We start from the raw sequence: 15,514 nt of genomic DNA, 5'->3' as shown, positions 1-15,514 counted from the left end.
GCAGATCTGTGATGATATGTATATATGAATATGAATATATACATATGTATATGTAGGACCCATTGATTTTGGTTATTCAGTGGTGCAGCTTCTCTCCCCCCACAATGTTTGTACACATCTATGTGAACAGCACAAGGAACATCTTCACCTTAATCAGACAAGGACATATCCTAAGAGAATTAATTGTGAAATGTATATAGGAAGTCATTAATAATACCATAAATTGAAATAAGCTTATAAATCCTACTACATTTTCCTGTAAAAAAAAAAAACAAAAAACAAAACAAAAAAACCAACTTCCAGTAACATATAACAAACCAAGACTGTGTTAAGCAATAAATACAATTTTTTTTCCCAACATATTTCCCTTTATTTGATGAAGGTTTTATGACACATTAGTTTTTTTCTCAACCACCTCAGTTCCTGCTAACACATCCCTAATGAGAATTTGCCACTCATAGTGTTCCATAAGTCTTTGGCTTTTCTTTGTTATTTCCAGGCAAGCTGTTCTCTGTTCTGAAGTCTGAAGCTGGAGCTGTATCAAAGCTGAAGAATATGCAATCTGTGTCTGTATCTTCCAAGCAGAGACATGTTGGCATTCTGGTAACACAGTCATGAGAGCTGCACGCAAACCAAAATAGAGAAAAGACATCTGAAATTTCTGGAGATATAAAATAAAGCAGTGCTCTCATTACACACAAACTGTGAAATTTAATCAGGCTTCAACAAAAGTTCTTGTTTTCATTTAGCTTTTAATTTACCTGTGAGTTGCTGAGCCCTACAGAACAGAAGAAGGTTAAAGGAAAATGTTATGGTTACACAGACTGAGCAGAATTGTTTAAGTCCAGAAGCTTACAGGTAGTTTCCAGTCCTGCAAAGGCTGCCTCTATGATCTCACACAGAAAACCTGGATGTGGGTGCCTCAGCCCCACTTCTCGACGTGCAGATACCACTTAGCACACTAAATATGGCTACATTGATATTTCTTACATAATTCCCTATGACTTTGATAGGGGTTCAACAATCATCCATCAAAAGTGTATTTCTCTAACTTACCAGAGCACAAGTTGCTAGCAGTACATCATCTTTGCTTCTTTTTTGATACTTCCATGCCTGAGGGTACTTTTTATAACTTTTCTTTTAAAAGCACATTTTTAACATCATCTTCAATGTTAGAGGGGCGTAAGACTTGAGGTTCTGATCTTACAATTTGTTGGTTTTTTTCATTGCAGCCAGAAAGTATCCTACAGCCAGTATCATTTAAAACAGAATCTGAACAGTATGATTGCCACAGCCCCAATCATAGTTTTGAGAAGAGGTGCACAGCAAGCAAGTCAGACAAGAGGCTGCTTGAATCGGCGTCAGCATTACCAACTAGAAGAAATGTTTTCTTTGCCACTGAGTCTCTTGTAAGCAAATTCGGTGACACTGAGAAAATGTATTAGTTTACACTAATAAGAGTGGTTGTATGCAGCTTTGTCCTCATCAGCATTCAGCACTCCTAGCACTTAATCCCAGTTTCCACTGATGCAGGCAGGCATAGACCTGCTCAGCAGCTACTGCAGAACTGTCCCTATATTCATAGTGCAAAAGTGAACAGGTTTTTTCAACATATTGTCAGGTGAATATTTACTCAGTGTACCATTGGCCTGGGTTTCTGTTTTCTTTCACTCCTTAGAACTCCCTAGTTTTATGCATCATCTTCTAATACTTTTTTTTCCTCTCAATTAATTACTTCAGGATATTTCTATCTGCTTCTTAACGAGAGCAGAAAGTTCCATAAACCATAGCTGAAGTTTATGTTAACTTCAGAGTGACTCAGCAGCACTTAAGAGATTTTAGGGCAGACTGAACATATCAGCATAGTGCTACTGTACTACTCAGCTACTAACTAAACTTCTATGCGTGCATCAAAGAAATCAGTGAAGAAACAGCAAAGAATGTCATGGTTTGAGAAATGTCCTTCCCATTACCGTGTGAAACCCATCTGGCTCCATGGCACTGAAGGAGAAGGTGAATCATTGTCATTAGTAGGACGTATCCCATCTCTAGTACTGCTCTACTGTGAGAGAGGGAGAGCTGACAGCATCTTCCAACAGCTCATCATAGTGAGCATTTCTCTGATGAAATCAGCAGCTGTGAGGGCCTCCAGACTGATAACCTAGGCCATACGTACGAGCCTGCCGTCTTATTGGTGCCTCATTTCTCTTAGGCTCTTTGGGAAGCAGTTTCTCAGTCCCAAACCAGGGTTGAATATTGATTACCATGGTTTGTGTCTCCCAAAGTCTCTGTATGACATGCGCCTGTTGTTCAGCAGTGTCCTGAGCTCTGTAATCCATGATGACCTACCCACATCAAAGAAAGCTAGGAAGTCCACGTAAAGTCAGTAAAGGTGAAAAGAAGCCAGTAACTTATAGGCTGCAGGGTTCTCAGTTATACCTTCATGCAGCCACCTATCTAATAATGCAGTAGATTTAGAGGTAGGTGTTTTTATTATTATTTCCCAGAATTTAGGTCTGATTCACCTTGGGAAGATCAGACTCAAGCTGTCAGTGCCATAATGGTGGAAATCGAAAGAAGGTCAGGCTCAAGTTGCTGCTTTAACCTCTCTGCTTTAGGTGTTTCAGCTCCTCAAATCAAAACAATTTCTATCTCTTTTTTCAGCTGCTGGTCAGAGATCTCTGTGACAGGCTGTATGCTGTCAGCGCCTCTGCACTCTGTCAAACTAACAAAAACTGCATGATTTGGAGATAAAATTCACCCACTTTGTCCACTCCATATCAAACATAACACGGGTTTCTTAGGTAGCATTTCACATCTGGCATTCAAAAGGTCCCAGATGAAGATATAAGATTGTGGTTTGGATATATGTGAATTTCTATCCTCCTACAGCTGGTTTATAGCTGGACCTTGTAAGCCTGCAAATAGAAACACATTTAGCTCAACTGTAGACAAGCTGACTTTTTCCATGTGTAGGAATGAAGCAAGCCGTGCAACTCATAGGTGTGAGGTTCTTCCAGTCTTGTCTGCAGAGGACAACAACCTGTTGTGCCTCCTCACCAGGGCATGCAGTCTGAGCCTCAAGGCCTGGTGGTGTCAGCTGGGATGTGATCCAGGCAGGGCCCGGGTGCTACACAATGGGAATCATGCTGCTGATAGCACATACCTCATGCCTCTCTTTCACAAGCAAATAGTTCTTGCATCCAAGTGCCACTTCTGCCAAAACACGTAGAAAGGATTGCTAGGAATGTCCTGTAAACACATCACACCTTAACCTGCAATTCCAGGTATAATTTCACCACGCTGAAGTTCACTGATATAGGTTAGCAAAGCTTTATTTTAAGTGTTACTCAAATGGAGCAACTCTGCTAGCACAAGCCACGTTCAATTTATTTTTCACATGAGTAGCTGATGGAAGTAGAGGGCAGAAACATGAAGAATTCAGACACATGTGGGCACGCACAGACCCACAGGTGCACATGGGCACACAGGCTCAGGAGTCCTGGGGATGAGCTGGCCGGCCCCGAAGGTCTTCAGAGATACAGGGTTCTGGAGCAGGCAGTATCCACGACTTCAGCTCAGAAAGCACAGAGAGATAAACCCCGCTAGCACCACCTTTTTATTAGCTGGGTTGTGTGTCGGAGTGTCCCAGTGCTGGCTGCTCTGCACACCCATGTCAGCTCAGTTTGGAGCTGTAGACCCTGATATGACTGCTACATGCAAAGCTCTCTTCTGACGTGAGACCTGCCCAAGGGCCACTCCTCCACACCGTGGAGCTGCACAGAACACCTAAGCCTGCGTCGTGTTGTCCTTATGTAGTCCAACACTTGTCACTGCTTAACGCATCAGAGTAACAAACCAGTTAGGGTACAAGAAACCTGTCCCATGGAGTTGCAAGAGAAGCATAGGTTCAAATACGCCCTCACCCACCGAGAACAGTTATTGTGATAGTTGCATCTGTGACTGAAATAACAGAGGAAAACAGCCAGCTGCATGAAATAAACCACTGCCCATCTGCTCTGCCTGCCTTTGCCTGAACAAAGTGCCCGTCGCTAGCTGCCTGCTTGCTGCTGTTCTGGGCTCCCTGAACATGTCCTGAAGCCTCCCCTCAGCCTGCTGTGCTCCGGGCTGCGCACACCCAAGGCACCCCCAGCAACACCTCGTTGATGTCTGCTGTCCCGTGCGGTCCCGAGGCATTAGCGGAAGTAAGAGAGAAGACACTCTCAGCACATTTATCACAACAAGGTGCTGAGCCGAAGTTCCCGGAGGCAAAGGAATTTCCCAGGTGGGCAACTACACCGCGGTACCGCTCTGCCACGAGGTGCAGGCGCTTCACAGCGGCCCGCTAAGCGCAGTTTGTTGCACGTCCCTCTCGTCTCCCGCGCTCATCATTTCTCAGGCCAGTTAGCAGCTCTCTCGCGGACGTCCTGCCCGCTGACTCTCCCTCTCCCTGTCCCTCCTCCCAAGCCCACTCTCCCTCCTCCCCTTCCTCCTTCTTCCGCATCTCCTGGCTCCCAGCCGGCCGCCCCTCCTTTCCCCCGCGCCCACACGATCCCGTTTCCCACCCCGTCCTCCAGACCTGCAGCCCACCGACCCCTCCCACGCCACCCGCCGTCGGAGCGGCCCACCGCCTCCCTCGGCTCCCGCGCGGCGGGGCGGGCCCGGCGGGCGGCAACACCCCGCGGCTGGGAGGCCCCGGCGGGCGGCCCGGCCCCGCCGCCGCAGCAGCGCGGCCGGCTGAGGGCGGGCCCGGCGCGGCGGCGCGGTGCTGAAGGGACAGCGCCCGCGGGGGCCGCCGCCCTCCCGCCCCGCCCCGCCCCGCCCCGCCGAGCGCGGGCGGCCGTCGGGAGCCCCGGGAGCGGGGCGGGGGGACGCGGCCTCCGCCCGCACGTCTCGGAACTCCCCCGGTCCTTCCGCCTGCCCCCGGCCGGGCCCCGCGCGCCCTCCGCCGCGCCCATGCCGGGCGTTGGGGCGATCGGAGCGCGGTGCAGGCACCGGCCGCGGAGGAGCCCCCGCGAGAAGCCCGAGGCCAAGCCGGGCGAGGCCGGGGCCGCCATGGACGCGGCGATTTGGATCTACCAGTTCCGGCTGATCGTGCTGGGCGACTCCACCGTGGGCAAGTCGTGCCTCCTGCACCGCTTCACCGAGGGCCGCTTCCCCGGGCCGCTGCACTCCGACCCCACCGTGGGGGTAGACTTCTTCTCTCGGCTGGTGGAGATCGAGCCTGGCAAGAGGGTCAAGCTGCAGCTCTGGGATACGGCGGGGCAGGAGCGCTTCAGGTAGGGGATCCTGCCGTCGCCGTCGCCGGCCGCCGGCCTCCGGCACGCCCAGCGCCGCAGCCCCTGGCCTCGGCGCCGTGCTCCCCTCCCTCCACACTGCCCCGGATGCATTGCCGTTCCCCTGGCCCGTTTCACTCTCTGCCTCTCGGCTGCTGTACCCCAAAGATCCCTGTCTGCCGCCCGCCTGTGTCCCCACCCTGCTGCCCGTCACTCCCACCCCACTGCAAACCATCATTCTCACCCCAGTGCCCACCATCACCTTCACCCCATTGCCCACTGTCACTCCCACTCCACTGCCCACTATCACTTTCACGACACTGCCCACCATCATTTTCACCCCACCACCTACTTGTACCCTCACCTTTATTGCTTACCATTGCTCTCATCCTGCTGCCCATTGATTCCCCTCTTAGCTTCCTCCTTCTGCAACCTTCCCCTTCTCAGCTGTTCTTTCCCTCACAGTTCACTCTACTAGGTTTGCCCTAAAGTCCTGAACCTAGCACAGCAAACCCTCCCCAGAATCTTTTCTTTCTTCCAGCTAGTGATCCCCGCTTTCCTCTCCATTTCTTAAGTTGTCATCAGAACTTGCCCTCCCTACTGCATTTCTGCTCCTTCCCATGCAAACTGGAGAGGCCAGGCCACCTTCCTGCTTTGCTCCTTCTGCAGCACCGCAGCACTGTGAGCACCAGTGCAGCCCTGGCACTGCCAAAGCCACAGGGCAGCAAGGGACAGTCCCCTCCCAGGGTTTCTTCTGCCTTCTGCACCTGCCTGGCACCAGATGGCTGCTAGGAGCCTTCACTGATGCTCTGGTCATTTTCAGTGTAGCTGAAATGCTGCACTGAGAGCCAAATCCTTTTTTTTTTTTTTTTCTCCTCTCTGTCAAAAACAGGCAGTAATTTTTACATGGGTTTTAGTTTGGATCTAGGGTTCAGTAGATGTGAATTCAAGCTAGAAGATAGTCCAACTATCCTGATACATGCTTAACCCACACTCTTGTTATGGGGTTTAGCAATAGGGTTGGAGCGGGTCTCTCACCGATGAGAACAGAGCCCTTTCTGTTCTCTGTCTTCCTCTGCAACAGTTGTGCAGATGCTGGCACTCCGCTGGAGGTGGGATTTCAGCCTCTTGCCAGGGGATGCAAACCCTTTTGTTCAAGCACTACAGTGAAACAAAAAAACTTTCTCAGGCAGGCATGAGTCACAGGCTTACATGTCTCTGGGCGGGCAGGACTCTGAAGGGTCAGTAAAGAAATGACGGTGATCATGTCAAGCTCTTAGCATTTTTCATCCTCAGTGCTTTCCAGCAAAGAACGTGAAATACTTGTAAACAAGTGACTAAGGAACTGTAATCTCTTCATTTTGAATTTGCTGACAAATAGCCGGGATGGCCAATGACAAGGCACTTGGCTGAAAAGAATGCCAATACGGGGTTTAGCATACATTTTAACTCAGATGATAGCCACTGTGAATGCTCGGGGGATATGCAGTGATGAGTCATGCACTCAGCTGCTTTAACATCTACCTCTGGTGTACATCTGTGTTTTTTTAATACCTAGCAGTTACAAACTGGAGGGAGCAGTTTTAAACATCTGTGTTTGTTTTTCTGCTAGGAGCTTCTTGTCAGTTGTTGTAGCAAATGCCATAGCATTTATTGTGAAGTCTGTTTTATGCTTGCTCAAGAAAACTATAAATATTTTACTAAATTATACACTACAGGTTAAAAACTTGCATATTCTGTTCTCTGCTGATGGAGAAGAGTGCAGATCACAAGCAAGGATTGTCTTGGGGAAGAACTAATTATTCTGAGAAGTAACCTAATTCTGTGGAATGCGAAGCAGCCTGCAGTTCAGATTCCCAGTTCTGCTCTGGTTCACTTGTGCTGGTACTTCAGATGGGGGCAAAACCTGTCTGAAAAGCCCCTGGGGAATTCCCTGTGTGCAGTGCCAAAAGCCGGCTGTGTAACAATGCCCACCTCTTGGGACATAGGGACGCCCAGGGACAAGTGAGGGGGGACACACCTGCCATCACACCCTCCTGAAATACAGCACTTATTTTCTTGGGGAAATTCTTTTGGAAAAGTTCTTACCTGCGTCTAGTTAACTGATCCCACCGTATTTGAACTGGATTTCATGCATATTCTTAGAAATAATCCTTAACACACATTGTTTGCATTACTGATCACATGCAGTAATTCTTAATGCTTCCAAAAGAAGGCTAAGCAAACTGCAAATGCTGGTGTTGGACAGTTTTCCTATATTGCTCTGCCAGTGCAGTTACTTACGGCATATACTTTGATAGCAGTGAGGCATCAGTGAACAGAAGCTCCCATTGTGCCAGCTGCCATACAGACAACAAGATGATCAGTGCCTCCAACAGTGTACTGCAAAGCATCTGCAGACTTGGTTAGTCCTCGGGTCTGTAAGGGAGATGAAGGTAAATCAGGGATTCACCCAGTTCTTCTTAAGGTTCTTTTGAGGGAGGTTAGCCGTTATTTAGAGCAGCCCACTGCTTTGGTCAATGTGTGTCACATCTGCTTTGCTGTGATTTGTTTGTTTTTTTCCTGTATTTAAATGCAACACAGTTAATTTAAATAATGGAACTGAGTTTACAAGGCAGTGCTGCAAAGATTGAGAGTTTATTTCAGGAAATTAGAGATATACTACTATGGGCATTCTTCAGTTAAATTAACTCGCTTTTTAGTATACCATTATATTAACTAGAAACATTCTGTTTCTAATACATTCCTTGAAAATAAAATTATCCTTTTTCTTCTTCCTGAGGAAGCTACATGTATTTTCAAACTTACTACCATTGCAGTGTAGTCTTTAGTCCTGGAATAAAAGTAATTCAAAATTAGATAAAGCTTTTAGAAAAAGTTTGGTTCATCTGGTAAAGATCAGTAGGATCATAATGAGAAGAAACACTGTGACTGAATTAAAGTCATCCTAAAGTCATAGGCTGATGTGATTAATACATCTTCTAATTGATTTTCAGAAACAAAATTACTCAGTGGCCTTCCATATTTAACAATGGCATGGGAGCGCTGTTCCGAGTTACAAGGGACTTTGTAACCTGTATGTTATGTACAAGGAGGAGGGGAGAAAACAAGAATTGCCTTTTCAATAATGCTTGTATCGATTTTTGTTCCTATCAGATAAAGATGATATAATTAATTAGGCATTTAACATGCACTGTAGCACACACCCATCATGAACAGGCCGATGCGATGCGAGGAGTGTGCAGCCACACAAATCCCCATTCAGCTCTACGGAGCAGGAAAGCTGCTTCCCTTCACTTAGTGCACAGGAAGAAGGCAGGCTCCCTCCTGAAACAATATCAGCTTGCTCCTCTGACAAAGGCACACACAGGCTGGTTTGGGCACATCCATTAACTACGGCCTTGAGAAGGGAGGGTTCAGAGTCTCCCATGACAGAGAAGCAGGGAGAAAAGGCAGCAGTGGCAGGCTCAAACAGCAGAAGAAAAACAAAGAGCTTTAGGCAGAAAGATAAGACACGTGCATAAAGACAGATGCAGGGCTGGGCTGAAGGGTTCAGTCTACCTTCAATCAAAGTCACAGGCAGATCTGCCAGGTTCCTAATACACAGCTAGTTCTGCTTCCCACTTCCAGCCAGCATCTCCTCTGAAGGGTCTGCAGTAAGTGCCATCCTTACTTACACCGTTGCCATCTTCCCCATTTTAGAAGGAAGGCTGCTGTTTCAGCATTACTTTTTCACCCTGATCCCACCCTGTCCCTAGCTGAAGGCTTTCACTCTGCTAAAGGAAATACTCTCCTCTCCCTCCCTTCCCACAGAAAATGAATTATGGTGCTGCCAGTAACACATTCCCTTCCACAATGCTAGTTTTAAGATGTGTAAGTAGCTGAATCAAAATGTTCTGTACATGGGAAGAGGTTATTTCTAGAATAATTTAGGATTGGCATGGAAATAACTGGAGCAGTGGAAATTTGAACATCCTTTATGTGCAAGCTGGGTAACATCAAACTTCACTTGTCACCAGCTCCTCATCCTGACCTGAAGAACTTGGAGGACCTGGAGATCCTGAAGGACCATGAGGTTTATTCTTCTAAGAAAATGACAAGTAATGGAGTTAAAAACTTCAGCTTGCTTTTAGAATCTGATCTTTCAGCGTTTACCAAAGAGTATGATGATGTCAGTGGATTCTCTGCTTGTGAGAGAACAGAGAGGGCCAGTCTGGTTTTGTCTAAGGTCTGTGCTTGGTACCTTGTTTCTGATAGAGTCTTTGAATTCTCCGGAGTGCTCTGCTAGACTGTACTCAATGTGAGGGATTTCCTGAGTGATGCAGTTTGTCTATTTACTAAACCCCATCAGCCTCTTGTTCAGTGCTTGTTCAGTCTGCTGTGGAATACAGATAGCCTTTTTGCATTCATAACATCTTTCCTAAGCAGTTCTACAAGCCCACCAGCTGTTGCTTGGAGAACCCTTTTTTCTGTTTGTTTATTTCTTTCAAATCTGACTCTTAGCTACATTTGGCAACCCTGGGCTTTTGTACTTGAAGCCTTAACTGTGGATATTTATCTGCTCTGTCTGGGGCACTCATGATTTTTTATACCTCTGTCACATCTCCATCAAGTTTTCTCTTTTCCAGTCTGCAGTGTTGTAGCCAAGTCAGAAATCCTTGTTTCCTGGTCTTTATGATCACTGAGATCCACTATGCTGTAGGAGAAAAGTGCCTCGTATTGAGGGTTTTTCTTTCAGTCATCAGATAAAGTTTGCTGAGGAATACCTTTTTAAAACACATCAACACAGCAACACATGATACAACATAACTCCACATAAAAATGCTCAGTAGATGATGTGTTGCTTTTTCAGTACTAATTTTACTTCAACTGCTCATACATTTCTATAGCATAAATGTTTATCAGGACAGACATTTTTTTCTTGAAAGTTGGTTAGGCTGCTTTCCACTGTTCCAAACCAGATCCCATTTTTGTCATGCATTTTTGCATGATTTTTGCAAAATCACCTGAGTTATTTTGATTTACTCATCTATGTTTGCAACTTTTCTACTGCCAAAAAACAAAACCAACAAACAAACAACAACAAAAAAAAAAACAAACCCAAACCCACCAACAAAAACCAATTAAGAAAACCTGAAACTGATCTTTGTGGTATCTTTATTCAATACTTCACAAAATACAACACCCTTTATTTATGGTCACTTTTCATATCCAGGCTGTTGGAATCCATCTGAGGGTAAGCTCGTGTTGTGTTCACATTCAGACTCTTTGCAGACCTGCTCCATGGGCTGTTGCTGGGAATGCAGAAAAGATCTTTCTGAAATACTTGGAAAACAAACCCTCCCTGTTACCTAAATAAAACAATTGCAAATGCAGTTTGCTGTGACTAAATGAAGTTATGTTGAGAAATCTAAGCCTTATCTGTGCGCTTACCTATCTGTAACGTGACTACTGCTCCTAATTATACTTCAGTGTTCAAACTGTTAGAAAACGCTGCATGAGATGTGATTAACTGAAAATCAGAGGGAGCTCCTTTAATGGAAGATATTTGTTGTTGTGTAGAGTTAATCCCAATTCAAAATGTTCTGGAGCTGCATTCTCTCCGTAATCATATGATAAAATGGTTCATTCTTGAATATATTATTATTTCACAAAGGACTGTCCATATAGATTTTCTGTCCCATTTCAGTTGGAAAAACGTACACATACACCTTGCTGTATGTTTATGTAACTAATGTTTGCGTCCAGTCCTAGGTAGCCAATCATGTTCTTTAAAATGTCTCTTCTCACCTTTTCCTAAGGTGATTAGAGACCTAAAATCTTTTTTTTTTCCTTTCTAGAACATATTCAAAATCTTTTCAGAGAAAGGATCTCCTTCCAAAATTAATTCTAGTGAATGGTCTGGAACAGAGTGAGCTGAGAAGTAGAAAACGTCACTACTCTTGGGAGTTTCCTGCCAAAAAAAGCGTAAATGCAATTAATAAAGAGCTTTTCAACCTTCACATGAAAGATCTGCTGGAAGCAGAATTTGTTTTGTCCATGCTGTAAAAAGTTTGTGCCCAGCTCAGCCAATTTTGCATAGTGCTGCTGGGGAATTTCCTTTCTTAGTATGTTACCTGATGACCTCTGCAAGCACAAATAACAGGGATTACCTGTACAGTTCTTGTGGTCAAACAGTTTGTCCATAAGGAATACAAAAGGATTCAGGTTTGTGGACATTAGCCTAAATATTTTATTTTGAAATAACCGATTAGAACGAAGATAAATGAATGTTTGTGTAAAACTGGATGAGTCAGAGGTTAAAGCTAACAAGCATTTGACAAAATATATATAAGTATTATTTTGTGAACATGTGCAACAGTTTGCTAACAAAGAGTGTTTTCAGAATACTCAGCGTTCAAAATTGGCACCCAAAATGTTGACCTCAAGAATGTTTAGAAAGTGACTTTTGCATATAAGAAAAAGTGAAAAATGAGCATTTAAGTGTGGAAAAGTTAATAAATTCCAATCAATTTCAAAAACAGCAAAGATATTTCATAAACTTACAGTAGATTTAACAAAACTGCCCAGTGGAAAAGTATCCTGTTTCCAAATGAAGTGAAGATGTACTTTAATTTCCCTTTTCTGTTCCTTGTTTTTTTCTCTGCAGATCAATAACACGATCTTACTATCGCAATTCTGTCGGCGGCTTGCTGGTCTTCGACATCACCAATCGACGATCTTTTGAACATGTGAAGGACTGGCTGGAAGAAGCAAAAATGCACGTGCAGCCCTTTCAGATTGTATTTCTGTTAGTTGGACATAAATGTGACTTAGTGTCACAGCGTGAGGTTACAAGAGAAGAAGCAGAAAAACTGTCATCTGACTGTGGTATGAAATACATAGAAACCTCAGCAAAAGATGCCACAAATGTCGAAGAGTCCTTTACAATTCTGACACGAGACATCTATGAACTTGTAAAAAAAGGAGAAATCACAATACAAGATGGATGGGAAGGTGTTAAGAGTGGCTTTGTTCCAAATGTTGTACATTCATCAGAGGAAGCTGTAAAGCCCAGAAGACAGTGCATCTGCTGAATTTGTAGCATGCCAAAGAGCACATCAGGTGTTCAGAAGATGACGCCAACCTAAAGCCAGAATAATAATTCTGAAACAATATTAGATCATGACATAGCTGAATCACAGAATGGTAACTTGCTTTTGTATCCTTCCATCTAATTCATAACTTCATAGAATTTTAATTTTTTTTTCTTTTAGAGAGTACAATTACTGTGTGGTCTTCAGGAAAAGAAATTATATATTGCTAAAGGAAACATTAATCCTATAGCGAGACACATTGAAAGGGCAATAATCATTAAGACAGCATCCTCTCTTGGGCTCTGTATTTTGAGTACAGTTTAAAAACAAGCCTTGCTAGGTGAGGATGAGACGAGCTTTTTACTTTCATTCATTCTGCCTTAGTTTTGAACAGGAAAATATCACACCTTCTACTTTTTTAATGCAATTCTTTACTCAAGTGCAACATTGCTTATCAACATTAAAGTTTAGTGCATTGTAGAATTTCATAAGAACAATAACTAAATAAAGCAAGTTGAAAGAATGTTCCAATAGCATGGATATGACTTTTGATATGACTATGAATACAAGCCTTACTAAAGAAAAAGAATGTTTTAGAAAAGGTGATTTATTTGTATATCGAGAAGGGGAATAGAAGCAATGAAATTTAACAATGAAATTTACTATTGAATATTTTCTGAATTTCCAATGAAACTAAATGTTTCATTGTTCACATGTGTCCAGCTGCTTTTTGAGTCCTGTACAAAACAGGTTACCCAACTACTTGAGTTCCATTTTGGAAGCCAAGTCCTCAGCTGGATGATGATCACAGCCACACCGATACCTAAAGAATTATGTTAATTTACACAAGTACGTTCCATATTAGCTTTAAAAAATAGAACTACTTCTATCTAGAAGTAAAAATAAATGTTAAAGTGCTGCAACCTGTGGGGTTCCAGGGTCTGAATTTTAGCAGAGTAAGGATTAGTTTGGTCTCAGCCAGTAAATGTAAATAAAAGTTTTAAAGCCAAAATTGTTAGAGCGTTTGAAGAGGAAAGGATTTCTGAGTTAATACTTGGCTACAAACAGAAAGCTGGAGAAGCACTATTCTAAGAGAGCAACACACAGTAGCTTTTAATAACAATAATAATAGGAAAAATCTGTGGTCGTGTAGCATTTTGCTGAGCTTGAGGTCATCTTCCTACTACTTCTCTGAATATAACTTACAGTAGCTTTACACAAACTATGCCCTATATGTGTAGCACTTAAATACCAAATAAGTCTATGTGTTTTTTTTATCTCTAGTGCTATAATAAGATGACTTGATCTCCAGAGTTGATAAGCACCCACAGTTTATCTGGGCATACTCATAACCTCTGAACATTAAGTCAGTTATCTTCATATGAAGATATATCAGGCTACAGTTCTCTGTTTTTGACACCAGAACAAGTTTATCTAATCTTAATTTTTTCTTCAACAAACATAGAATCAGTTTTCCTTCAGATTACTTTAAGTCTTTTAGCAATCCTTTTGTAAACAGTAATGCAAATTGTTTGATTCCAGTTAATTTATTCATTTAGGGCCACTAAAGTTATTGACTTCAAAAGGAACTGAAAGGTTAATTTTTCAATAGCCTGAGTCTTACTTGCACTGAGGCCCAGTTATACTGTCATAGAAGGGTACAGAGGCCTTAATATAAACAGGGATCAGCCTTAATTCATGAGCAATTAAAACAGTTAGCTAATTCTAGTCACACCATGCCACACAGCAATTGCTGTGAGTCTGATTCTCTATTAAACTACACTTTTTAGTCATTTACAGCAGTTCCATTTTCGTTTGAGGGTGGTTCAGGCACTCTTTAAGTAAATGTAAATGACTACAGATGCCAAAAGTGAGTGAAGAATCAGGTTGTGTGCATCTGATACTGATTACCCTATTGTACCAGACCCATGTTGTATATCTCAAAAGATTTCTTGGCTGCTTAAGAATACAGAACAGACCAGTGAATAAATCAGAGGCTTAGGAGTCAATAGACTCAAAGCCTACTTCTGGGTCACTGTGTGTTTCTGAGCAAGGCGTTTGCATTTTCTGTGCCTCATCTGTATCTCAAGAATTGAGATAATCGTTCTTCCTGGCATTCGCAAGGACCTTTGAGACCCAATCTGACTGTGTGATCTCTGGTCTGGGCTCTGTTCCGTGTGTGATCTCTGTTGTAGAGTGTTTAGCAACATGGGATGTGGATACTGCTTTTTTCTGCCGTACCAAAAATAATCAGAGGTGAAAACAGCTGTATAACTACCAGGTATTGCTGTTGTTACAAATCTACATTTCACATTACTTTCAAGTTAAAATCTTTACTTTAAACTTTTCTTCCTGAATACTCTGAGCTTTTCATTCAATGTCAAAAAATATCTGCATATGTGGGGCTGGCAGGGAAAGAATAGGGAGAAGGGGTGAGAGGAGAGGAAGCATGCACAGAGAAATAAACAGTCATCAGAACAGAGCCTTAATGATCTCAGCTGTGAATGTTGTACCTCTAGTATCACATTTATTGCAGTGGGAGTGGAATTTTAACCAGATTCAACTGTGTAAGGTGCTGGCATTGCCAGTGCAACGAGAAAAGAAATTCACTGCTTTTAAAGTACTGTGCACATAGTGGTCTTATTTGTAATTCCTAAAAATGTAGATTAACATGTACATTCAAATGTTGTCTATCTTGATGATGTATTAAACCAATACTGCACCTTCTCACTACACACTTGCACTTAATGAAAATGTCTGATAAACAGGTTACTTGCTGAAATATGTCCTTTTGCATTCATAGGCTTTGCAATAACTATGTAAGTAACTGCTTGAATACGCTGTAGAAGAGATTATAGTTCAGTGCGTTTATTTATTTTTTCCCTCAAGGAAGGAACAATATGATGCTTCCCATTAGTACCAGAATGAAATTTCCAGAAATTAAAGAAATCTCTTTTGGCAACCAAACAAAACAACAACAAAACCCTTTTACAAACTGAAGTTTGGTAAATCTAGCTAGGAAAAGGCAAAGCCTCTTAAAATAGGAATTTGTTTGTGGATTCACAGACCCAGCAGATGAATAGATACACTATTTTTATCTTCTCAAATGTTTAGCTTCATTGCTTTAAGTTTGATGAAGAAGTCTTCCTCTGCTCATTTAAA

The 15,514-nt window shown here is 43.1% G+C and overlaps 1 protein-coding gene across 1 annotated transcript; it reads left to right on the top strand.

The window, feature by feature from the left end:
• The first annotated feature begins 4,895 nt into the window (after positions 1-4,895).
• RAB39A (RAB39A, member RAS oncogene family) lies at positions 4,896-15,122 on the top strand. The gene is made up of 2 exons (XM_048935478.1): positions 4,896-5,279; positions 11,926-15,122. The coding sequence occupies exons 1-2, from the start codon at positions 4,957-4,959 to the stop codon at positions 12,350-12,352; spliced, it is 750 nt and encodes a 249-aa protein (XP_048791435.1). The 5' UTR covers positions 4,896-4,956; the 3' UTR covers positions 12,353-15,122.
• Positions 15,123-15,514: the final 392 nt, after the last annotated feature.

The sequence above is a fragment of the Lagopus muta genome, chromosome 1 (assembly GCF_023343835.1).
Source record: "Lagopus muta isolate bLagMut1 chromosome 1, bLagMut1 primary, whole genome shotgun sequence".
NCBI lineage: Eukaryota > Metazoa > Chordata > Aves > Galliformes > Phasianidae > Lagopus > Lagopus muta.
The sequence above is the reverse complement of the archived record's forward strand: the minus strand, read 5'-3'. Positions and strand labels throughout refer to the sequence as shown.